This window comes from Lucilia sericata, unplaced genomic scaffold, assembly GCF_015586225.1.
Source record: "Lucilia sericata isolate MDLA Ls3-8-SP2 unplaced genomic scaffold, ASM1558622v1 Contig001275F_arrow, whole genome shotgun sequence".
Taxonomy (NCBI): Eukaryota; Metazoa; Arthropoda; class Insecta; order Diptera; family Calliphoridae; genus Lucilia; species Lucilia sericata.
In genome coordinates this window covers 34,144-61,525 of record NW_023995226.1, presented here as the reverse complement: position 1 = coordinate 61,525, position 27,382 = coordinate 34,144, and the positions used below count along the sequence as shown (strand labels likewise).

The window sequence follows — 27,382 nt, the reverse complement described above, 5'->3', positions numbered from 1 at the left end:
GATCAGCTTATAGTCAAGACAATAGATCAGTCTGTAGTCAAGACTATAGATCAGTCTATAGTCAAGACTATAGATCAGTTTATAGTTAAGACTATGGATTTGTCTATAGTCAAGACAATAGATCAGCCTATAGTCAAGATTATAGATCAGTTTATAATCAAGACTATAGATCAGTGTATAGTGAATACTGTAGATGAGTCCATAGCCAAAACTATAGATCTGTCCATAGTCAAGACTATAGTTCAACCTTTAGTCAAGCCTATAGTTCCTAATATTTTTTATTACCATTTCAAAATTTATAAATTTTTTACCATAATTTCGCAAAATTTCGTGCAGGGCCAAGCTTTTAAAAACTTCAAAGTTCTTTTTTTTTTCTATTTTCAACTGCATAAATTGATTTTAAATGTTCAATTATCTTTAAATAACATTTATTTTTATTAATAAATATTAAAAACATAAAATTCGTGAATTATGTCTAGAGATAAAAAAATAAATCTTAAGAAAAACCAAAAGCCGTTATAGTCCAAAGTTTTTAAAAAAATAAACCAAGCCTAACTAAAAATTACAAATGATATTCAGATATAACTTACCTACATAGAATTATGAGGAAATTTTTTTTTTAAATAAAAAAAAATTAACTAAAAACAAACTAACAACTGAATTTTTTTCTGGTCTAGTGCCAGCAGCCAGTAAAATCATTAGAAATTCTAAAAAAAAACTTTTCTAATATTCTTAAAAGCTTTAGGTTTTTTGTTCCAGCTTTAATATTTTTCCAAAGGCAGTAGCAAATTAAAATTGTATTAAAGTTTTGTTTTTGCTTTATCTTCAGCTGTTTGTTGGTTTCCAAGTGTTTCGGCCTCATCATTATGTTTTCAGTCGTCATCATTATTCCAGCAGTATTAGTTTTAGAATCATTGAACAATCGCATAAAATTGTTGATCTTGTTTTTAGTTCCTATATGGCTTTAAGCCATGCAAAGAAAGAACCATCTTGTTAAGATACAAAATAATAAATTTTATTCAATTTTTTTCTTAATTTGTATTTATTCTTCTACTTCTGCGTTATGTATTTTTCTTTAATTTTTTTTGCTTACCGCTTTGCTCTGATTCGCACTCAGGCCAAGTTGTTTCAAACTTCAATGAACTTTTTCTCTTATGTTTTTTTTTTTTGTAGTATTTGAAATTCTAAAGTTTTTATTTTGTTTAAATATAAAAACAATTTTTTGTTGTTTTGTTATAGTGTTTATTTAACTTTGCATTGTTGCCACAAAATACCAGATTTTAATGCCACAAAAAATATATATATAAATCTTCAGACATCACAACCAACCATATAAATCTGTTTTAGTTGTTGGCGTTTTAGTTTTTTTGTATAAATACGATTAAATGAAACTTTTTCTTATAATATTAGTAAACGTACCATCATACAGAAATCTACAAGTCTACAATTTTAATAAAAAATGTATTATTTAAGTACAAAAAAAAAAAAAAAAAGATATTTAAATTGCAGTTGTTGAATGAAAAACTAAATGAAATGAAAAGTTTTTTAGGTAAAATATATCCAGACTATACACTAAATACTTGCCTATAGTCGAGAGTATAGACTAAACTATAGTCCAGACTAGAGACTAGACTTTATTCCAGACTTAAGAAAGTACTATAGTCCGAACCATAGAAGAGAAACGACTATAGTCCAGACTATAAACAATCTAGTCCTAGACTAGACTTTATTTCACACTATAGACTAGAATGCTGTTCAGATTATAGACTATAGACTAGACTGCTATCATTGGGATATATTATATTGACTAAACTATAATCTAGACTATAGAGGAGACTATGTTCCAGAATATAGTTCATTCTATAGACTAGCCTTTAGACTAGATAGATTGTAGTTCAGACTACAAACTAGATACAAGTTCAGACTATAGACTAGAATGTTGTCCAGACTAATGACTAGACTATAGTCCAGACTATAGACTAAATTTTAGTCCAGAGTAGTCGAGAGATATCTTTATATTATAGCCTATAGTGCAGACTTTTGACTAAATTATAATCTAGCATATATACTGGGCTATTGTCCAGATAATAGACGAGACTATAACTAGAACTATAGACTAGGCTATGGGCTGGATAATACAGACTATAGATTAACCTATTGTACAGACTATGGACTAGACTATAGTCCAGACTATGGACTAGACTATAGTCCAGACTATGGACTAGCCTATAGCCCAGTAAGTAGACTAGACTATAGTAAAAACTAAAGACTAGACTACAGTTCAGACTATAGACTAGACTATAGTGCAGAGTTTAGATTAGACTATTATTAAACTATAGACCAGAGTAGAGACTATTCCAGACTAAAGAAGATACTATAGTCCGAACAATAGACAGGATTGTAATACAGACCATAAGCTTGACAATAGTCCATATAATAAACTACACTATAGTCCAGGCTGTTGACTGCACTATAGTTCAGACTATAGGCAAGACTATAGGCTAGATTATAGATCAAAGTATAGATTAGACTATAGTTCAGAATAAATACTACACTATAGTCCAGACTGTACAGTATACTATAGTGCAGTTTATAGACTAGTCTATAGATTGACTATAGATTGGATTATAGTTCAGACTATATACTAAACTGTATAATGCTGACTGTAGACAAGACTATAATGCTGACTATAGACAAGACTATAGTGAAGACTATATACTAGACTATAGACTAGATTATAGTCCAGACTATAGACTAGACTATAGTCCAGGCTATATATACCAGACTACAGACTAGATTATAGTCCAGACTATAGACTAGACTATATATTACACTATAGACCAGACTATAGTGGACACTATAGATTAGAGTATAGACTAAACTATAGTCCAGGCTATAGACTAGACTAGACTATAGTACAGATTATAGACAAGACAATAGACTAGATTATAGACCAGACTATAGACCAGACTAAACTGTATAATGCTGACTGTCAGCATTATATTATAGACTAGATTATAGACCAGACTATAGAACAGACTATAGCCTATAGTCCAGACTATAGAATGGACTATAGCCCAGACTATGGACTAGACTGTAGTCCAGACTATAGACTAGACTATAGTCCACACTATCGACTAGACTATAGTCCAGATTATAGACTAGACTAGAGTCCAGACTATAGACTCGACTATAGTCCAGACTATAGACTTGACTATAGTCCATGCTATAGACTAGACTATAGTCCAGACTATAGACTAGACTATAGTCCAGCCTATAGACTAGACTATACTCCAGATTATAGACTAGACTATAGTCCAGACTATAGACCAGACTATAGACTAGACTATAGTCCAGACTATAGACTAGACTATAGTCCAGACTATAGACTAGACTATAGACTAGACTATAGTCCAGACTATAGACTAGACTATAGTCCAGACTATAGACTAGACTATAGTCCAGACTATAGACTAGACTATAGTCCAGACTATATACTAGACCATAGTACAGACTATATACTAGATTATAGTACAGACTATAATCTATACTATAGTCCAGACTATAATCTATATAGACTAGAGTTCCGAATATAGGCTTGGTTATAGTTGAAACTCTATTTCTGATGCAAAATCAAAATCGATTTTAACTACATATATCTGGAACACATGTCTAAATTTTGCACCCGTTAGAGTTTAAAATTTAATTTGCGTTTAAACTATAAAACAATAAATTTAGTTAAATATGCAAAATATGCATTTAGAAGTTTCCGCCCTTGTACTAACAACAAAAACTGAAAATGAAAAAAAAGGAAAGAAATTTATAACAAACACAGTACTATCCCCACAGGGGTTGAAAATATTGATTTTCTGTTTGCAACTCATATTCGAACAGAATTCAAACGAATTGAGCGGATGAATGAATGAAAAACGACATATGAAATCAGAATCATAACTAACAATACAAATGACATACAAATAGTTTGTACTACATATGTGCTCATTTTATTATTAGAAAATTAAAAATGTATTGACTTGTATTGGAGCATAAATAAAAATTTATGGTAAAATATAAAAAAATATATATGAAATAATTAAATTTTACTTTCAATCATTGCAATTTCGAAAAAAGATGTTTGAAATGTTTGAAAGCGGAAAATTGAACAATGACTTTAATAAAATATAATTGAGACCTAGATTTTCCTTTTAATATTGAAAAGTAAAATTTATGGTTAATTTTAAGTCAATAAAAAGTAAATTGTTAATTATAGGGTTTTTAGAAATTTGTGAGAATTTCAAAAATTTATTTCAAAATTAAATATGAAATTTCATGACAAGATCATATAGTAATTGATCCATCTAAATCTTTAGAAAATTAGTTTACCAAACTTTTATAAAACCCCTAAATGTCTACAGTAAATGACAGACAAATAAATATTTTACTTTTAATGAACCATCAAAGTGGAAATATGGAAACCTTTATAATGTTTATAAAATAAGTATAACTTTATTATTCAAGTAGTTGACTGAGTAACTGAAAGCCTGAATGACTGACTGCCAGTCAGACTGCTTGCTCATTTCACCACCACCTTGGAACATGTTAAATTACGGATTACAGAAAAAAATGTTGCATGTATGTGTGATTCGTATATGAAAGATATGACATTTACGAAAAAAAAATTTCAAATGCAATTTACGTAAAATTGTTGTTAGTAAGTTTGAAATGTTTCATAGTATTTATGATTTTCACTTTGTTGTATTTTATACCCCTCAAGTCTCTTACGACATTTAAGGAAAAGTTTTGTATGATTATTAGGAGTAGAGGAAAAACTTTAAAGTGCACAATACTTGTTAGTAGTTGTAGTTAATAAGTTTAACTTGTGCCAAATAACTAAAAAAAACTTAAATCATAGTATAAATGATTTAAAGTTAAACAGTGAGTGCTTAAACGAAAAAAAAATATTAAAAATCATTAAAAATATAGAAAAAATTTAAATACACTAACACTTTTGTCTCACACTGTTATTGTTACTCGAATTTTTTGAACGCAGCGAACCAAGCAGTCAAACTATCCAACTAACGAACAAACTCCATATGTTGGGGGCTCAATTGAAATTGTATTATTCCTCAATATTAGAGTTAATAACCTCTTTATTTCTGTCGGTGTTTTTGGTGGTAGATATAAAACTTTATATTTCGTTTCTAATCTTCAATTGCAGGTGTAATTTGCTTTGTGGTTTCAAGTTTTTTTAAGCTAATTTTTATGTTCAACGTCTTTGACGTTTATTTTAAAATGTTTGAGTTTGATTTCAAAAGAAATGTAGTCTAGTCTAGTCTAAAGCCTTGAATATAGTCAAGTCTATAGCGTAGTCTACAGTGTAGTCTATAGTGTAGTCTATAGTGTAGTCTATAGTGTAGTCTATAGTCTAGTCTATAGTCTAGTTTATAGTCTAGTCTATAGTCTAGTCATAGTCTAGTCGTCTAGTCTAGTCGTCTAGTCTAGTCGTCTAGTCTATAGTCTAGTCTATAGTGTAGTCTATAGTCTAGTCTATAGTCTAGTCTATAGTCTAGTCTATAGTCTAGTCTATAGTCTAGTCTATAGTCTAGTCTATAGTCTAGTCTATAGTCTAGTCTATAGTCTAGTCTATAGTCTAGTCTATAGTCTAGTCTATAGTCTAGTCTATAGTCTAGTCTATAGTCTAGTCTATAGTCTAGTCTATAGTCTAGTCTATAGTCTAGTCTATAGTCTAGTCTATAGTCTAGTCTATAGTCTAGTCTATAGTCTAGTCTATAGTCTAGTCTAGTCTATAGTCTAGTCTATAGTCTAGTCTATAGTCTAGTCTATAGTCTAGTCTATAGTCTAGTCTATAGTCTAGTCTATAGTCTAGTCTATAGTCTAGTCTATGGTCTAGTCTATAGTCTAGTCTATAGTCTAGTCTATAGTCTAGTCTATAGTCTAGTCTATAGTCTAGTCTATAGTCTAGTCTATAGTCTAGTCTATAGTCTAGTCTATAGTCTAGTCTATAGTCTAGTCTATAGTCTAGTCTATAGTCTAGTCTATAGTCTAGTCTATAGTCTAGTCTATAGTCTAGTCTATTGTCTAGTCTATAGTCTAAATGTTTGAGTTTGATTTCAAAAGAAATGTAGTCTAGTTTATAGCCTTGAATATAGTCAAGTCTGTAGTCTAGTCTATAGTCTAGTCTATAGTCAAGTCTGTAGTCTAGTCTATAGTCTAGTCTATAGTCTAGTCTATAGTCTAGTCTATAGTCTAGTCTATAGTCTAGTCTATAGTCTAGTCTATAGTCTAGTCTATAGTCTAGTCTAGTCTATAGTCTATAGTCTAGTCTATAGTCTAGTCTATAGTCTAGTCTATAGTCTAGTCTATAGTCTAGTCTATAGTCTAGTCTATAGTCTAGTCTATAGTCTAGTCTATAGTCTAGTCTATAGTCTAGTCTATAGTCTAGTCTATAGTCTAGTCTATAGTCTAGTCTATAGTCTAGTCTATAGTCTAGTCTATAGTCTAGTCTATAGTCTAGTCTATAGTCTAGTCTATAGTCTAGTCTATAGTCTAGTCTATAGTCTAGTCTATAGTCTAGTCTATAGTCCAAACAATAGTCTAGTCTATAGTCTGGTTATAGTCTAGTCTATAGTCTAGTCTATCGTCTAGTTTATCGTCTAGTCTATAGTCTAGTCTATAGTCTAGTCTATAGTCTAGTCTATAGTCTAGTCTATAGTCTAGTCTATAGTCTAGTCTATAGTCTAGTCTATAGTCTAGACTATAGTTTAGTCTATAGTCTAGTCTATAGTCTAGTCTATAGTCTAGTCTATAGCCTTGTCCATAGCCTAATCTATAGTCTAATTAGTAGTCTAGTCTATAGTCTGTTGTAAGTCTAGTTTAAAAATAGAAATTTATAAATCCTTTGACTTAAATGACCTAGTCCTTAGAGAATCTTAGTTGGTATCTACCTTTTCTGCCGTTTAACTTTTGTTCGTTTTCATCCTTTTGCATTGAAAATATCCTCAATATTCACACACCTTTGACACAAATTCTGCAGGAACAAATTGCAACTGAAAACAATTAAAATAAAATCATATCAACCGTATTGTTTCTTTAAAAGAACAAAATCCCCTAAAGTATGCTATTTTTCCTACAAACAAGACATGCCATAAAGTATGCTATTATTTAATGACAAGCTTCTATTTTAATTTAAACATATAATCCTTATTGTTTAGACACTTTCTGCCAACTAAATCCCCCAAGAATGTACGTTTTAATTAATATATGGTAATTTAATATGCTCCTTCAACTAAAGTTACTCTTCTCTCTGCACCGATACGATGTTTCTTGGCATTTCTTTTCATTTTAAGGCACGACCAAACATTGGCAAATATGTATTCACTTAGAACATACAGCAAACCATAGATACTGATAAAACTGGCACCCAAAAATAGACCAATTGCACCACCAAATGACATGATTAATTGATCTGTACTAAAGACAACACGACGTTTCATAGCCATGCGTGGTAGAAATAGTTTGACTATAATAGTCCTTTCAAATTTTGTCGATTCCTTGAAAAAAAGTAGAAAAGTTTTCCTTTGCACAGTTTGTTTTACATTGTGGTAGTCTGTTGTTTAAAACTTACATCTTTTTGTAAAGTTGTTTGCATGCTAACATAAGTTTCCTCTTCACACAAATTGGGACAATTGCATTGTGCCACTTTGGGCCAATGTTCATGTGCCAAACACAACATACCTTTAATATTACAGACCGGCAAATGGGGTGCCACTACATAGAAATATGGCTTGCAACCACACTTTTGCATGGCCACATTTATACGACATTCTATGCGACACAAGCCAGGACGATAAATCTATTAAAGGAACAACAATGTTGATTTAATACACAAACAAAAAATGGTTAAAAATACAACTACCTCAAAATATTTTAAATTATTTTCATCCTTATAGCGACATTTCCTATAGGCTATGGGTAAATTTCTTACTTCCGTTTCAGCTGTTGTCAGACCCAACAACAGTTCAATGGTCAATGAACCCTCCATGGTGGCATGGCGCATTATTGTGCCCTGATCATAAGGTGCTACAATATCTTCCACATTGTGCAGAAACTTTCAATATTGATTAGAGGGTGTGAATTAAGTTATAGACATGTTTTTACTTACGATTAAAAGACTGGAGTCCACTCCAACTTTCGGAAAAATTTTCGTATTACACTCATTCATTATGTCACAATAGCTAATGCCTGATACTTTTAGGGTTTTTCTGAAGTAAAAACCAAAATTTTGTATCATAACTATTTACTCACACAGGAATCTGATCCAGACAATATATTAGAATAAACTATAGTCCAGACTATAGACTAGACTGTAGATCAGACTATAAGCTAGACTATAGTCCAGACTATAGACTAGAATAGACTATAGTCCAGACTATAGACTAGAATAGACTATAGTCCAGACTATAGACTAGACTATAGTCTAGACTATATACTAGACTATAGTCCAGACTATAGACTAGACTATAGTCCAGACTATAGACTAGACTATAGTCCAGACTATAGACTAGACTATAGTCCAGACTATAGACTAGACTATAGTCCAGACTATAGACTAGACTATAGTCCACACTATAGACTAGACTATAGTCCACACTATAGACTAGACTATAGTCCAGACTATGGTCTAGACTATAGTCCAGACTATAGACTAGACTATAGTCCAGACTATAGACTAGACTATAGTCCAGACTATAGACTAGACTATAGTCCAGACTATAGACTAGACTATAGTCCAGACTATAGACTAGACTATAGTCCAGACTATAGACTAGACTATAGTCCAGACTATAGACTAGACTATGGTCCAGACTGTAGACTAGACTATAGTCCAGACTATAGACTAGAATATAGTCCAGATTATAGAATAGATTATAGTCCAGACTGTAGACTAGACTATAGTCCAGACTATAAACTAGAGTACAGTCCAGGCTATAGACTAGACTATAGTCCAGACAATAGACTAGATTACAGACCAAACTATAGGCTGGACTATATTTAAGACTATAGACTAGGCTATAGTCCAAACTATAGACTAGGCTATAGTCCAAACTATAGACTATACTATAGTCCAGACTATAGACTAGACTATAGACAAGACAATAGTCCAGACTATAGACTAGTCTATAGTTCAGACTATAGACTAGACTATAGTCCAGACTATATACTAGACTATAGTCCAGACTGTAGACTAGACTAGACTATAATCCAGACTGTAGACTAGACTATAGTCCATAGACTCTGGTTCAGACTATTAACTGGACTCTAGCTCAGATTTCAAACTATAGTTTAGTCCGTAGGCAAGGCGATAGTTCATAGTCTGGACTAGACTTTACGCTGCTCTATAGTCTAAACTTACAAGTTTCCAAATGGGTTCGTGTAGCGTGTCAATTGCGAAGTAGTGCGACAAAGTCCAATTTCTGTCATAGCGGCAGCATAAATTTGCTCTCTGCCCTCAACATCAAATGAAGAACCAGGTAATTTTTTATCATTATCAGACGGATTAGCATACTCCATGCGAGGTATAAATTTATGACGCATCTGACAAAAATATAAAAATGTGAAAAAACAGACAAATTTTCTTTCCAAAGCAAATATCTTACAAACAATAACATTTCCAAAAATTTCAAATCATTCAAACTGCTATCATTTTCGTAAGGCTTCAACTTCTCCAGGCTCATGGTATTCAAAGAATTTAGAACTTTCAAAAAATCCGCATAGTACTTATATTGAGTAGCATTGCTTGCTGCTGTTACATCCCAATTTTGGGAAATGACCTCATCCATATCTTCCTGATTCGAAGATTCCGTACATAACGTAATGCCCACAAAAGGAAAATTCGATTTGCCCCATGCCAATTCCATGGCATATACAATGGGATTATCACGAAAACGTTTCCATTGATTGAGGCATATGTCTAAGGAACTGTAGGTGGCTGCAATAATGGCTGCAGCCCAGAAAAGTTTCTCCAACCAATGCAGCTGACGTCGTACCAAATAAGGAAATCCATGTATACTGGATTCTCCTAAAGTTTTATTCCAATATTGTTTGCAATTCATAGTATTTTGGTCGGTTGCTGCTGGGCTTTTTGAACTAACTAACTGTCAAAGTTGAACTGTTTGATGTTTTACATTTGTTCCCAGTTGTATTAGTAGAGTTCTAGAGCAATATATAAAGATGTCCTTTTTTTGTTGTTAGGGATGACATATCTTTTTGTTGTTAATTTGTATAATTGATTTTTATTGTTTTTAAGTAATTATTATATTTGTGTTGGATAGTTTTGGTAACATGTGATTGTATTCTAACACAAACGCCATTAGAAAAACATGTTTGAGCATGCATATTAAATGTAAACAATATCAATTAGCATGCAAGGATGAACGGAACAAGGCATTTACATATAAACCTAGCAAAATATTGGCAATGAAAAGCTCAATAAAGACTAGAATATGGACTAGACTATAGACTAGACTACAGGCTAGACTATAGACTAAACTATAGACTAGACTATAGGCTAGACTATAGACTAGACTATATACTAGACTATAGACTAGACTATAGACTAGACTATAGACTAGACTATAGACTAGACTATAGACTAGACTATAGACTAGACTATAGACTAGACTATAGATTAGACTAAAGACTAGACTATAGACTAGACTATAGACTAGACTATAGACTAGACTATAGACTAGACTATAGACTAGACTATAGACTAGACTGTAGACTAGACTGTAGACTAGACTATAGACTAGACTATAGAATAGACTATATACTAGACTATAGACTAGACTAGACTATAGACTAGACTATAGACTAGACTATAGACTAGACTATAGACTGGACTATAGACTAGACTATAGACTAGACTATAGACTACTACTAGACTATAGACTGGACTATAGACTAGACTATAGACTAGACTATAGACTAGACTATAGACTAGACTATAGACTAGACTATAGACTAGACTATAGACTAGACTATAGACTAGACTATAGACTAGACTATAGACTAGACTATAGACTAGACTATAGACTAGACTATAGACTAGACTATAGACTAGACTATAGACTAGACTATAGACTAGACTATAGACTAGACTATAGACTAGACTATAGACTAGACTATAGACTAGACTATAGACTAGACTATAGACTAGACTATAGACTAGACTATAGACTAGACTATAGACTAGACTAGACTATAGACTAAGACTAGATATAGACTAGACTATAGACTAGACTATAGACTAGACTATAGACTAGACTATAGACTAGACTATAGAGACTAGACTAATAGACTAGACTATAGACTAGACTATAGACTAGACTATAGACTAGACTATAGACTAGACTATAGACTAGACTATAGACTAGACTATAGACTAGACTAATGACTAGACTATAGACTAGACTATAGACTAGACTATAGACTAGACTATAGACTAGACTATAGAATAGACTATAGACTAGACTATAGACTAGACTATAGACTAGACTATAGATAGACTATAGACTTAGCTGACTATAGACTAGACTATAGACTAGACTATAGACTAGACTATAGACTAGACTATAGACTAGACTATAGACTAGACTATAGACTAACTATAGACTAGGACTATAGACCTAGACTATAGACTAGACTATAGACTAGACTATAGACTAGACTATAGACTAGACATAGACTACTATAGACTAGACTATAGACTAGACTATAGACTAGACTATAGACTAGACTATAGACTAGACTATAGACTAGACTATAGACTAGACTATAGACTAGACTATAGACTAGACTATAGACTAGACTATAGACTAGACTATAGACTAGACTATAGACTAGACTATAGACTAGACTATAGACTAGACTATAGACTAGACTATAGACTAGACTATAGACTAGACTATAGACTAGACTATAGACTAGACTATAGACTAGACTATAGACTAGACTATAGACTAGACTATAGACTAGACTATAGACTAGACTATAGACTAGACTATAGACTAGACTATAGACTAGACTATAGACTAGACTATAGACTAGACTATAGACTAGACTATAGACTAGACTATAGACTAGACTATAGACTAGACTATAGACTAGACTATAGACTAGACTATAGACTAGACTATAGACTAGACTATAGACTAGACTAGACTATAGACTAAGCTATAGACGAATTATTTTTTAAAATATGTTCTTACTTTTCTAAACAGAGTTAAGCTATTTAACAAATATAACATTTTGTACCTTAAAAAATTTAGAACAAATATTTAATAGTCATCATATGTTATTGACAAAACATGACCAGTTCCAAAAACAAATATTAAATAGTAACTAACACCTGATCATAAAAACACACAAAAATTTCCTTGACATTGTCCAATCTAAAATCTTCTTAATATTCACAAATCATTCTACGTCAAACGAACTACAAAAAAAACTTGTAGGCCCAATAAATTTTTATAACTGAAGGTTTTTAAAAAAAAACTATAGACTAGACTATAGACTAGACTATAGACTAGACTATAGACTAGACTATAGACTAGACTATAGACTAGACTATAGACTAGACTATAGACTAGACTATAGACTAGACTATAGACTAGACTATAGACTAGACTATAGACTAGACTATAGACTAGACTAGACTATAGACTAAGCTATAGACGAATTATTTTTTAAAATATGTTCTTACTTTTCTAAACAGAGTTAAGCTATTTAACAAATATAACATTTTGTACCTTAAAAAATTTAGAACAAATATTTAATAGTCATCATATGTTATTGACAAAACATGACCAGTTCCAAAAACAAATATTAAATAGTAACTAACACCTGATCATAAAAAACACACAAAAATTTCCTTGACATTGTCCAATCTAAAATCTTCTTAATATTCACAAATCATTCTACGTCAAACGAACTACAAAAAAAACTTGTAGGCCCAATAAATTTTTATAACTGAAGGTTTTTAAATAAAAAATCTCAAGCAAATTCAGCATATTGTTTTGACAAATTTTTTTCTTAACATAAATTTAAAAATTTTAAATTTATTTCCCATGGCGCCAATAGAAAAAACACACATTTTATTAACTATAAAATTTTGCAAAATAAAAGAAAAATAAAAATTAAATTTCTAAATCTGAACATTAAAAACAAAAAATAAATAAATTGTTAAAAAATTTAAATTAAATATTTTAACAGCTGAGTGGCGCCAATAGCCAATAACTAAGTTTTGTAAAATAATAACAAATTTAATTAAAAAACAAAAAATCCACAAAATATATAATTTTTTATTAATGAATAAAATACAACAACAAAACAAACAAGTTTATCCAAAATTTTTATTTTAATGTTTTTAAAATGTTAATAAGTTTTTTTTCTTTTATCATTTATTGCCATTTATGACAAGATTTTTTTATGAGGTGTCAAATTATATTGAAAATTATTGTTTATTGATAAAATTAAGAGAATATCTGATCATCGGATTGTGTCTGCATATTAAGTAAACAATTGATATATTTCACAATAACAATAACTTGATGGTGTGTTCTTTTCAAGTGTGTGTTCTTTTCAAGTATTTTGAAATATGTCAAATATGAAATATTTGTTTATATTGTTTTTTAAGTGCCTAGAGCCAAAATGCGCATATTTTTGATCAGATTATTATGAACTTCACTATATTCCAGATTAAATACTAGATTATAGATCACACCAGACTATATAATCCAGACTAGACTAGTGTAGAAAATAGTTTAGACTATAGTTGTAGAATATAGTCCATACTATAGAGTAGACTAGTTCATACTTTAGCCGAGATTATAGCTTATGATCCAGACTATAGCCGCGACTAAAGACTAAAATATAATACAGTTTATAGTGCTAGATTATAGTACAGCTAGTACCTTAGTTTTAGTCCAGACTATAGAGTATTGTTTAGACTATAGTTCAGACTATAGCCTATAGTCTATATGGACCAGATTTAGTCCAGACTATAGTCCAAACCATAGAGTAGACTGTAGTTCAGACTATAGAGTAGATTATAGTTCAGACTATATAGTAACCTATAGTCCAGACTATAAAGTAGACTATAGTCCAAACTTTAGAGTAGATTATAGTCCAAACAATAGAGTAGACTATAGTCCAGACAATAGAGTAGACTATAGTCCAGACTATAGAGTAGACTGTAGTCCAGACTATAGAATAGACTGTAGTCCAGACTATAGAGTAGACTGTAGTCCAGACTATAGAGTAGACAATAGTCCAGACTATAGAGTAGACAATGGTCCAGACTATAGAGTAGACTATAGTTCAGATTATAGCGTAGGCTCTAGTCCAGACTATAGAGTAAACTATAGTACAGACTATAGAGTAAACTATGGTCTAGCCTATAGAGTAGACCAGAATAGTCCAGACTATAGAGTAGACTATAGAGTAGACTATAGTTCAGACTATAGAGTAGACGATAGTCCAGACTATAGAGTAGACTATAGTCCAGATTATAACGTATACTCTAGTCCAGCCTATAGAGTAGACTATAGTACAGCCTTTAAAGTAGACTATAGTTCAGACTATAGAGTAGACTATAGTCGAGACTATAGACTAACCTAAGTTCTGACTATAGATTAAACTATAGTCTAGATTATAGAGTCAACTATAGTTCACACTATAGAGTAAACTATAATAGTTCAGACTATAGAGTAGATTATAGTACAGTCTATAGAGTAGACTATAGTCTAGACTATAGAGTAGACTATAGTCCAGACTATAGAGTGGACTATAGTCCAGACTATAGAGTAGGCTATAGTCCAGACTTTAGAGTAGGCTATAGTCCAGACTATAGAGTAGACTATAGTCCAGACTATAGAGTAGGCTATAGTCCAGACTATAGAGTAGACTATAGTCCAGACTATAGAGTAAACTATAGTACAGTCTATAGAGTAAACTATAGTCTAGACTATAGAGTAGACTATAGTCCAGACTATAGAGTGGACTATAGTCCAGACTATAGAGTGGACTATAGTCCAGACTATAGAGTGGACTATAGTCCAGACTATAGAGTGGACTATAGTCCAGACTATAGAGTGGACTATAGTCCAGACTATAGAGTGGACTATAGTCCAGACTATAGAGTAGGCTATAGTCCAGACTATAGAGTAGGCTATAGTCCAGACTTTAGAGTAGGCTATAGTCCAGACTATAGAGTAGACTATAGTCCAGACTATAGAGTAGGCTATAGTCCAGACTATAGAGTAGACTATAGTCCAGACTATAGAGTAGACTATAGTCCAGACTATAGAGTAAACTATAGTACAGACTATAGAGTAAACTATAGTACAGACTATAGAGTAAACTATAGTACAGACTATAGAGTAAACTATAGTACAGACTATAGAGTAAACTATAGTCTAGACTATATAGTAGACTATAGTCCAGACTATAGAGTAAACTATAGTACAGACTATAGAGTAAACTATAGTCTAGACTATATAGTAGACTATAGTCCAGACTATAGATTAAACTATAGTCCAGATTATAGAGTAAACTATAGTTTACACTATAGAGTAAACTATAGTTCAGACTAAAGAGAAAACTATAGTTCAGACTAAAGAGAAAACTATAGAGTAGACTATAGACTAGACTTTAGTTCATATTGTATACTAGACTATAGTCCATACTATAGAATATACTATAGCCTAGATTATAGAGTAGGCTGATTATAGAAAATACTGTAGTGCAGATTATAGAGTAGAATATAATCGAGACTTTGGGCTATATTAAAGTCCACGCTATAGAGTAAACTATAATTTAAACTATGGACTTGACCAGGCTATAGACTAGACTATAGTCCAAACTATAGAATAGACTGTAGAATGTAGACTATAGAATAGACTATAGATTGTAGACTATAGTCTAGATTACAGACTAGACTAGTGTACAAACTATAGACTAAACTATAGTACAGACTATAGATGAGTTATAGTCGGCAATATTGTCCTGAAATCGAGGAATATTTTCTCTCTTTTAAATATCCTTAAATATATACAAATTTAAGCTAAAATTTATAAAAAAAAAAAAAAACAAATACTAAAACAACACATGCTTCTACAACAAAATGTATGTCACATTTAAAAGACATTACAGGGCTCTCGGTATGAATGTAATAGCTACTGCTGCTGCTTCTCTGTTATTGTCGATTTTTATACTTCCTTTTAATAATGACAACATGTTTAGTAAGTAGTAGTAGCAACATTGCACAAACGATACATTCTCTATTCAAGAATGAAAATAAATATAAATGAAATGATGCCAACTTGGTGTATGGAAACGTTACAATAACAATAAATGTATTTTTTTAGGTCGTTGTTATTGTTGTATGGGCTTTTAAAACTTTTTTTTCCATATTGTCAGTTATATACATATGTACGTTAGGGAGGCGCTAAAAACTAAATCCAGTTTAAAATTAAAATTAGAATAAAAAAGTTCTTTCAATAGAACTACCAAAGTAATAATATGATTTTTTTAAGAAAATGCTAAAATCTGTTGTATACTTCTATGAAAGCTAGAACTAAATTTTGTGATATGTTTTTTGACTTCAGTTTAACGGGGCCACTCTATTGTAATCATATGTATGTATTTGTATAGAGATTTTTCTCTCTCCTTTTGATACTAAAAGGATGTAAGAAAAATAATGCACATATAATATTTGTTACAAGGTTATAGGACTTTTTATTTAGGTTTTCTTTATAAATAATCAAATATATGAGTTGATTACGAATTGTATAAACCCTATGCAGTCTAGAAACATACAAACATTTTCCGAAACTATCAGGATTCCACACCCACTCTTCAGACAATTTTCACGGACAGCTCAAATTCAAACTTTTTGGTTTAACCTATTTAAAATAAAATCAGAAGTTCCTGATAAAACTTTTCCAAACATGGAAAACTGTCCAAACTTTCGGTAATTTCTTTGCAATATATTTTTTACCTTTTAATCCTTGATACCCATTTGGTAGCATTACGGTTTTCTCAACTGATATTCCCGTCTTTATATTTATTGTATGAAAATATTATTCCTCTGTTACAAACTTCAGTCTGAACTTAGTGTACCCTTTCCATACGATTAGTTAAAGCTTTAACCTAGAATACTGGAATATATGTATAAATTCATATTATACACACATATTTTCGTAATGGTAATTTAACCTCATTCGGTGCTTAGTTAAATGTTGGTGTTAAATTCTTCTTATAATTAAATAAATACATTTACGTTTCTTTGACAAGAAACATTTTTTCAGTTTTTAAAGGAAAATAAAAAACAAATGAGAATAGACTTAATTAGTAACGACTGACAACTCAAAGAAGGTGAATTCATCACATTAGAAAATTAGGTCATTTGAGTGTGTTTTAGATAAGATTTATATCGAGTAGCCGATTGTTGAGTCTATAGTGTAGCATATTGTCTAATCTATAGTTTAGTCTATAGTTTAGTCCATAGTCCAATCTATAGTTTAGTCCATAGTCCAATCTATATTCTAGTCCAAAGTCCAATCTATAGGTTAATTTATAGTTAAATCTATAGCCTAGTTTAAAGTCTAGTCTAAAGGTTAATCTATAGTTAAATCTATAGTCTAGTTTATAGTCTAGTCTATAGTCTAGTGTATAGTCTAGTTCTAGTCTATAGTATAGTTTACTGTATAGTTTTACAGTCTAGTCTGTTGTCTAGTCTGTTGTCTAGTCTGTAGTCTAGTCTATAGTCTAGTCTATAGTCTAGTCTATAGTCTAGTCTATAGTCTAGTCTATAGTCTAGTCTATAGTCTAGTCTATAGTCTAGTCTATAGTCTAGTCTATAGTTAGTCTATAGTCTAGTCTATAGTCTAGTCTATAGTCTAGTCTATAGTCTAGTCTATAGTCTAGTCTATAGTCTAGTCTATAGTCTAGTCTATAGTCTAGTCTATAGTCTAGTCTATAGTCTAGTCTATAGTCTAGTCTATAGTCTAGTCTATAGTCTATCTATAGTCTAGTCTATAGGGGGGTCTTATTCTAGTCTATAGTCTAGTCTATAGTCTAGTCTATAGTCTAGTCTATAGTCTAGTCTTAGTCCTAGTCTATAGTCTAGTCTATAGTCTAGTCTATAGTCTAGTCTATAGTCTAGTCTATAGTCTCGTATATAGTCTAGTCTATAGTCTAGTCTATAGTCTAGTCTATAGTCTAGTCTTAGTCTAGTCTATAGTCTAGTCTATAGTCTAGTCTATAGTCTAGTCTATAGTCTAGTCTATAGTCTAGTCTATAGTCTATTCTATAGTCTAGTCTATAGTCTAGTCTATAGTCTAGTCTATAGTCTAGTCTATAGTCTAGTCTATAGTCTAGTCTATAGTCTAGTCTATAGTCTAGTCTATAGTCTAGTCTATAGTCTAGTCTATAGTCTAGTCTATAGTCTAGTCTATAGTCTAGTCTATAGTCTAGTCTATAGTCTAGTCTATAGTCTAGTCTATAGTCTAGTCTATAGTCTAGTCTATAGTCTAGTCTATAGTCTAGTCTATAGTCTAGTCTATAGTCTAGTCTATAGTCTAGTCTATAGTCTAGTCTATAGTCAGTCTATAGTCTAGTCTATAGTCTAGTCTATAGTCTAGTCTATAGTCTAGTCTATAGTCTAGTCTATAGTCTAGTCTATAGTCTAGTCTATAGTCTAGTCTATAGTCTAGTCTATAGTCTAGTCTATAGTCTAGTCTATAGTCTAGTCTATAGTCTAGTCTATAGTCTAGTCTATAGTCTAGTCTATAGTCTAGTCTATAGTAGTCTATAGTCTAGTCTATAGTCTAGTCTATAGTCTAGTCTATAGTCTAGTCTATAGTCTAGTCTATAGTCTAGTCTATAGTCTAGTCTATAGTCTAGTCTATAGTCTAGTCTATAGTCTAGTCTATAGTCTAGTCTATAGTCTAGTCTATAGTCTAGTCTATAGTCTAGTCTATAGTCTAGTCTATAGTCTAGTCTATAGTCTAGTCTATAGTCTAGTCTATAGTCTAGTCTATAGTCTAGTCTATAGTCTAGTCTATAGTCTAGTCTATAGTCTAGTCTATAGTCTAGTCTATAGTCTAGTCTATAGTCTAGTCTATAGTCTAGTCTATAGTCTAGTCTATAGTCTAGTCTATAGTCTAGTCTATAGTCTAGTCTATAGTCTAGTCTATAGTCTAGTCTATAGTCTAGTCTAGTCTAGTCTAGTCTATAGTCTAGTCTATAGTCTAGTCTATAGTCTAGTCGATAGTCTATAGTCTAGTCTATAGTCTAGTCTATAGTCTAGTCTATAGTCTAGTAGTCTATAGTCTAGTCTATAGTCTAGTCTATAGTCTAGTCTATAGTCTAGTCTATAGTCTAGTCTATAGTCTAGTCTATAGTCTATAGTCTAGTCTATAGTCTAGTCTATAGTCTAGTCTATAGTCTAGTCTATAGTCTAGTCTATAGTCTAGTCTATAGTCTAGTCTATAGTCTAGTCTATAGTCTAGTCTATAGTCTAGTCTATAGTCTAGTCTATAGTCTAGTCTATAGTCTAGTCTATAGTCTAGTCTATAGTCTAGTCTATAGTCTAGTCTATAGTCTAGTCTATAGTCTAGTCTATAGTCTAGTCTATAGTCTAGTCTATAGTCTAGTCTATAGTCTAGTCTATAGTCTAGTCTATAGTCTAGTCTATAGTCTAGTCTATAGTCTAGTCTATAGTCTAGTCTATAGTCTAGTCTATAGTCTAGTCTATAGTCTAGTCTATAGTCTAGTCTATAGTCTAGTCTATAGTCTAGTCTATAGTCTAGTCTATAGTCTAGTCTATAGTCTAGTCTATAGTCTAGTCTATAGTCTAGTCTATAGTCTAGTCTATAGTCTAGTCTATAGTCTAGTCTATAGTCTAGTCTATAGTCTAGTCTATAGTCTAGTCTATAGTCTAGTCTATAGTCTAGTCTATAGTCTAGTCTATAGTCTAGTCTATAGTCTAGTCTATAGTCTAGTCTATAGTCTAGTCTATAGTCTAGTCTATAGTCTAGTCTATAGTCTAGTCTATAGTCTAGTCTATAGTCTAGTCTATAGTCTAGTCTATAGTCTTGTATATATTCAAGTCTATAGTGTAGTCTATAGTCTAGTCTATAGTGTAGTCTATAGTCTAGTCTATAGTCTAGTCTATAGTCTAGTCTATAGTCTAGTCTATAGTCTAGTCTATAGTCTAGTCTATAGTCTAGTCTATAGTCTAGTCTATAGTCTAGTCTATATTCTAGTCTATAGTCTAGTCTATAGTATAGTCTATAGTATAGTCTATAGTCTAGTCTATAGTCTAGTCTATAGTCTAGTCTATAGTCTAGTCTATAGTCTAGTCTATAGTCTAGTCTAGTCTATAGTCTAGTCTATAGTATAGTCTATAGTCTAGTCTATGGTCTAGTCTACTTCTACAGAAACTTTTAAAGTTTTAGTATTTATTTTTAAATTTGCAATTATTCTTATGTAGTTCTGATATCTTGGCAATATTTTATTAAATAAATAATTGTTAAGGAAAACAGTTTATTTTCTCAATTAATTTGCCATTATTTATTGTTTTTATCAACTCATCCATTACCCATTCAAGTCAGCCAAACCAACCAACAGAATTTTGAATTCAGTCAAGCGAGCCAAAATGTACAGATGAAAGGTATTAATAAACAAAAAAAGGACAGTAAAATCTTTCATCAATGGAACGAACACTTTCATTAATGGGACAACAAATCTTACTTATGTCCTATTCTTTAAAATTTCATTATAAATTCAAACATTTATAAAACGAATTGTCCTTGTTTTAAAGATTTCACTGTATGTTCATAAATTAAGTTGCGTGAACATTTTTAAGTTTGATGGTCTTTTTGATAGTTTCGCACATTCATACCTTCTCCTTCCCCTCTCCTGTTCGTTCTTCCGTTCTCATTCATATATCGTTTTTATAAATTTCACGTGCTGTTCTTTAAATTGGTTTTTTATTTTATTTTTTGCAAATTTATACTTTTAGTTTATTTTTTTTACTCGTATTTATTTTATTTAATTCTTTTTTTTTTGTTTGCTTTATTTTCTATAAGGCAGATTATTATGTTATTGTTGTATTTAACTGCTGCTGTGACCTCTTTGTAGGTCATTGTAAAATAAAAATTAAATAAAAAAGTTTTAAGAATCTGAGTACAACATTTGTGTTTTCGGTAGTGGAGATTTGAAAAGTGGACAATTTATAATGGATTATGTTAAATATCAAAATATAATTGGTTTTAGAAAAATTTTCTAATTTTGCAGAAAAATTTTAATTTATTCCCTAGAAGAGTTTTTGAATGAAAGTTTGAAATAAATGCAAATTTTATGTATTTGGGTTAAAAGTAAAAATGTTGAAAAAAGTTATATATATTATATATTATTAACCTCACCAGACAGTGAATCAGTCTTGATTATTTATTGTAGTCTGGTTTTTAGTCCAGCCTATAGTCTTGCTTATAGACTAGAATTTATTGGCTGTAGTCTTGCTTATAGCCATGGCTATGGACTTGACTATAGTGTATCAACTAAAGTCGAGTCTATAGTCTTGACTATATAATCTTAAATATTTTTTAATTTGGTCTGGTATGAAGTCTTGACTACAGTTTAGTAGTTTAGTGGCTTACTCTATAGCCTAGAATATAGTATTGACTATAGCCTATTCGATTGTCTTAAATAGTCTTTATTATAGTCTGGTATAAAGTAGAATCTAGTCTATAGGCCAGTCTATAGTCTTGCCTATAATCTAGTCTGTAGTCCAGTCGATAGTGCAATTTTTAGTCCAGTCTATACTCCAGTCTATAGTCCATGCTATAATCATATAATCTAGCCTATAATATAGTCTATAGTCTAGTCTAAGTATAGTCTACAGTCCAGTCTATTGTCCAGTCTATAGTACAGTCTATAGCCTTGTCTATAGTCTATATTGCAGTCTATAGTTTAGACTATAGTCCAGTCTATAGTGGGGTCTATTGTCCAGTCTATATTGTAGTCGATAGTCTGATCTATAGTCTTATTCAGTAGTCCTAGTTTACTTTACACTAGTCTAGTCTATAGTCTAGTCTATAGTCCTTAGTCTATTGTCCTAGTCTATCAGTCTAGTCTATAGTCTAGTCTATAGTCTAGTCTATAGTAGGTCTAGTCTAGTAGTCTCTAGTCTAGTAGTCTAGTCTATAGTCTAGTCTATAGTCTAGTCTATAGTCTAGTCTATAGTCTAGTCTATAGTCTAGTCTATAGTCTAGGTATAGTCTAGTCTATGTCAGTCTAAGTCTAGTCTATAGTCTAGGTCCTATTAGTCTAGTCCTATAGTCTAGTCCTATAGTCTAGTCTATAGTCTAGTCTATAGTCTAGTCTATAGTCTAGTCTATAGTCTAGTCTATAGTCTAGTCTATAGTCTAGTCTATAGTCTAGTCTATAGTCTAGTCTATAGTCTAGTCTATAGTCTAGTCTATAGTCTAGTCTATAGTCTAGTCTATAGTCTAGTCTATAGTCTAGTCTATAGTCTAGTCTATAGTCTAGTCTATAGTCTAGTCTATAGTCTAGTCTATAGTCTAGTCTATAGTCTAGTCTATAGTCTAGTCTATAGTCTAGTCTATAGTCTAGTCTATAGTCTAGTCTATAGTCTAGTCTATAGTCTAGTCTATAGTCTAGTCTATAGTCTAGTCTATAGTCTAGTCTATAGTCTAGTCTATAGTCTAGTCTATAGTCTAGTCTATAGTCTAGTCTATAGTCTAGTCTATAGTCTAGTCTATAGTCTAGTCTATAGTCTAGTCTATAGTCTAGTCTATAGTCTAGTCTATAGTCTAGTCTATAGTCTAGTCTATAGTCTAGTCTATAGTCGTCTAGTCTAGTCTATAGTCTAGTCTATAGTCTAGTCTATAGTCTAGTCTATAGTCTAGTCTATAGTCTAGTCTATAGTCTAGTCTATAGTCTAGTCTATAGTCTAGTCTATAGTCTAGTCTATAGTCTAGTCTATAGTCTAGTCTATAGTCTAGTCTATAGTCTAGTCTATAGTCTAGTCTATAGTCTAGTCTATAGTCTAGTCTATAGTCTAGTCTATAGTCTAGTCTATAGTCTAGTCTATAGTCTAGTCTATAGTCTAGTCTATAGTCTAGTCTATAGTCTAGTCTATAGTCTAGTCTATAGTCTAGTCTATAGTCTAGTCTATAGTCTAGTCTATAGTCTAGTCTATAGTCTAGTCTAGTCTATAGTCTAGTCTATAGTCTAGTCTAGTCTATAGTCTAGTCTAGTCTAGTCTATAGTCTAGTCTAGTCTATAGTCTAGTCTAGTCTATAGTCTAGTCTATAGTCTAGTCTATAGTCTAGTCTATAGTCTAGTCTATAGTCTAGTCTATAGTCTAGTCTATAGTCTAGTCTATAGTCTAGTCTATAGTCTAGTCTATAGTCTAGTCTATAGTCTAGTCTATAGTCTAGTCTATAGTCTAGTCTATAGTCTAGTCTAGTCTATAGTCTAGTCTATAGTCTAGTCTATAGTCTAGTCTATAGTCTAGTCTATAGTCTAGTCTATCTATTGTATAGTCTAGTCTAAAGTCTAGTCTATAGTGTAGTCTATAGTCTAGTCTATAGTCTAGTCTATAGTCTAGTCTAGTCTAGTCTAGTCTAGTCTAGTCTAGTCTAGTCTAGTCTATAGTCTAGTCTAGTCTATAGTCTAGTCTAGTCTATAGTCTAGTCTAGACTATAGTCTAGTCTATAGTCTAGTCTATAGTCTAGTCTATAGTCTAGTCTATAGTCTAGTCTATAGTCTAGTCTATAGTCTAGTCTATAGTCTAGTCTATAGTCTAGTCTATAGTCTAGTCTATCTAGTCTATAGTCTAGTCTATAGTCTAGTCTATAGTCTAGTCTATAGTCTAGTCTATAGTCTAGTCTATAGTCTAGTCTATAGTCTAGTCTATAGTCTAGTCTATAGTCTAGTCTATAGTCTAGTCTATAGTCTAGTCTATAGTCTAGTCTATAGTCTAGTCTATAGTCTAGTCTATAGTCTAGTCTATAGTCTAGTCTATAGTCTAGTCTATAGTCTAGTCTATAGTCTAGTCTATAGTCTAGTCTATAGTCTAGTCTATAGTCTAGTCTATGTCTAGTCTATAGTCTAGTCTATAGTCTAGTCTAGTCTAGTCTATAGTCTAGTCTATAGTCTAGTCTATAGTCTAGTCTATAGTCTAGTCTATAGTCTAGTCTATAGTCTAGTCTATAGTCTAGTCTATAGTCTAGTCTATAGCCTAGTCTATAGTCTTGTCTATAGTCTAGTCTAGTCTATAGTCTAGTCTATAGGCTAGTCTATAGTCTAGTCTATAGATTAGTCTATTTTCTAGTCTATAGTCTAGTCTATAGTCTAGTCTATAGTCTAGTCTATAGTCTAGTCTATAGTCTAGTCTATAGTCTAGTCTATAGTCTAGTCTACAGTCTAGTCTATAGTCTAGTCTATAGTCTAGTCTATAGTCTAGTCTATAGTCTAGTCTCTAGTCTAGTCTTTTGGCTACTCTATAGTTTAGTCTATAGTCTAGTTAATAGCCTAGTTTAGTCTATAGTGTACAGTGTAAATTCGATTTTTTTAAACGGAATTGCTGGTGATTTCATTGCTTTTATAACAACCAATTATTTGGTGACTGTGTCAACACTAAGTCATACCTTCACATAGAAACAATTAAAACTTTTAACGTTAAATCAATTAAAGTCTCATACCAAAACTATTTGTCAGAAATAATTTATTGATTCTAATCCATGTTTTTTCTCTCTCTCTCTTATTTTATTTACAGGTAAGATTTATTTGAAATTACAACATCTTAATGGAATATGATCTCATTTATATGTAGATAAGTAAGTGTTTTTCTTTGTTCATTTGAAAAAATAATAATTTTTTTATAAATACCTGTTGAACTCATTTCTATTAAACATAAAATTATAAACAAATAAACCTAAACGAGAGTATCCAATTACTTTAACTGTTGCCTATGGCAAATTTTTGAGTTTTTTTTTTCAATTTCAAAAGATTACATCATATAATGTTGTTTAATTTAAATTATATGTTCGTATATAATAAAATATATAAGATTGGGTACATCATATACAATGTATATTATATATATTTAATATTTTATGTATTTTTTTTATTTATTATGCTAATTAGTCCTTACTCATAGCTATGGCTCCATTATAAAAGTTTTCTTTTAGTATTTTTAGTTAAAGTGAGTTAGAAATCCATGGATGACTGCATAAAAATTGCAATATTTTTATATAAAAAAATCATTAAATTGTATCAAAAAACACCGTAAATGCCAATTAAACAAATCACTGGAGCATAATGAAATTAATTTCATTTATTTATGAATTTAATAGAAAAAAACTATAGCAAGAATAAGATTTTCTTTTTAAAATTTGTATTAAATACGGAGTTTACTTCTTTTAGAACTAGTTACAATACTAGTTACTTACGCATTGGTTTACCACTTCAGCAACACAACCGATTAGACTATAAACTAGTCTAAAAATAAAAAAAAACAATAAATTCTTTTAACAACACGCATTCCTCTCAATTCTTTACAGGATACCGAAATCACAATAAATTGTGCATTTGTTGTCACTTATTATCAGATCTTTTCAAATGCAATCATTTGGATAATGAACAATTTAATACGATTAAAATCGAAAATTTTTTATTAGTTAACATTATACATTCATCATTTAAATTTAACACTTCCACTCTACAAAACACTTGATAGTTAATCGCTCGGATTCAACCACACACACACACACTCAGCAAAAATTTTGTTGCATGTCTTTAAAAAAAAAAACAAAGTGTCAAAGTAAAATCAAAAAATTTACATAAAATTGCGTGAGGAGATTTCAAATGAAAGTATTAAGAAGATACAAAAATTTGAGAATAAAAGAAAGAAAAAAAAAAATAATGAAAATTATATTTTTAAATAAAATAAACACTAAAGGAAATATCAATCTATTTAAAAGAAAATTAACGCAATTTGTGTGTTGTCTCTATATTTTTTAACCTTGATCTAAAAAGACTTAAACGACGCAGTCGTAGTCAGTCGCAGATGTTAAATGCCAGTTGGAAATAGACACTATAGACACCAGACTATAGGCTAGACTATCGACTAGACTATAGACAAGACTGTAGACTATAGTCCTGACTACAGACAGACATATAGCCCTTCCTATAGATACGACTATATTCCGGACTATAGACAATACTATAAACAATACTATAGACCAGTCTATAGACTCGACTATAGACTCGACTATAGACTCGACTATAGACTAGACTATAGACTAGACTATAAACTAGACTATAGACTAGACTATAGACTAGACTATAGGCTAGACTATAGACTAGACTATAGACTAGACTATAGACTAGACTATAGACTAGACTATAGACTAGACTATAGACTAGACTATAGACTAGACTATAGACTAGACTATAGACTAGACTATAGACTAGACTATAGACTAGACTATAGACTAGACTATAGACTAGACTATAGACTAGACTATAGACTAGACTATAGACTAGACTATAGACTAGACTATAGACTAGACTATAGACTAGACTATAGACTAGACTATAGACTAGACTATAGACTAGACTATAGACTAGACTATAGACTAGACTATAGACTAGACTATAGACTAGACTATAGACTAGACTATAGACTAGACTATAGACTAGACTATAGACTAGACTATAGACTAGAGATAGACTATAGACTAGACTATAGACTAGACTATAGACTAGACTATAGACTAGACTATAGACTAGACTATAGACTAGACTATAGACTAGACTATAGACTAGACTATAGACTAGACTATAGACTAGACTATAGACTAGACTATAGACTAGACTATAGACTAGACTATAGACTAGACTATAGACTAGACTATAGACTAGACTATAGACTAGACTATAGACTAGACTATAGACTAGACTATAGACTAGACTATAGACTAGACTATAGACTAGACTATAGACTAGACTATAGACTAGACTATAGACTAGACTATAGACTAGACTATAGACTAGACTATAGACTAGACTATAGACTAGACTATAGACTAGACTATAGACTAGACTATAGACTAGACTATAGACTAGACTATAGACTAGACTATAGACTAGACTATAGACTAGACTATAGACTAGACTATAGACTAGACTATAGACTAGACTATAGACTAGACTATAGACTAGACTATCGACTAGACTATAGACTAGACTATAGACTAGACTA

At 31.3% G+C, this 27,382-nt stretch overlaps 1 protein-coding gene across 1 annotated transcript; it reads right to left on the bottom strand.

Annotated features, from left to right (window-relative positions):
- Positions 1–7,289: 7,289 nt before the first annotated feature.
- Positions 7,290–10,133, bottom strand: LOC119610775 (sodium channel protein Nach). The gene is made up of 6 exons (XM_037966125.1): positions 9,678–10,133; positions 9,434–9,615; positions 8,183–8,282; positions 7,937–8,128; positions 7,646–7,873; positions 7,290–7,571 (listed from the first exon to the last, which is right to left on the bottom strand). The coding sequence occupies exons 1-6, from the start codon at positions 10,131–10,133 to the stop codon at positions 7,290–7,292; spliced, it is 1,440 nt and encodes a 479-aa protein (XP_037822053.1).
- Between the last annotated feature and the right edge of the window lie 17,249 nt (positions 10,134–27,382).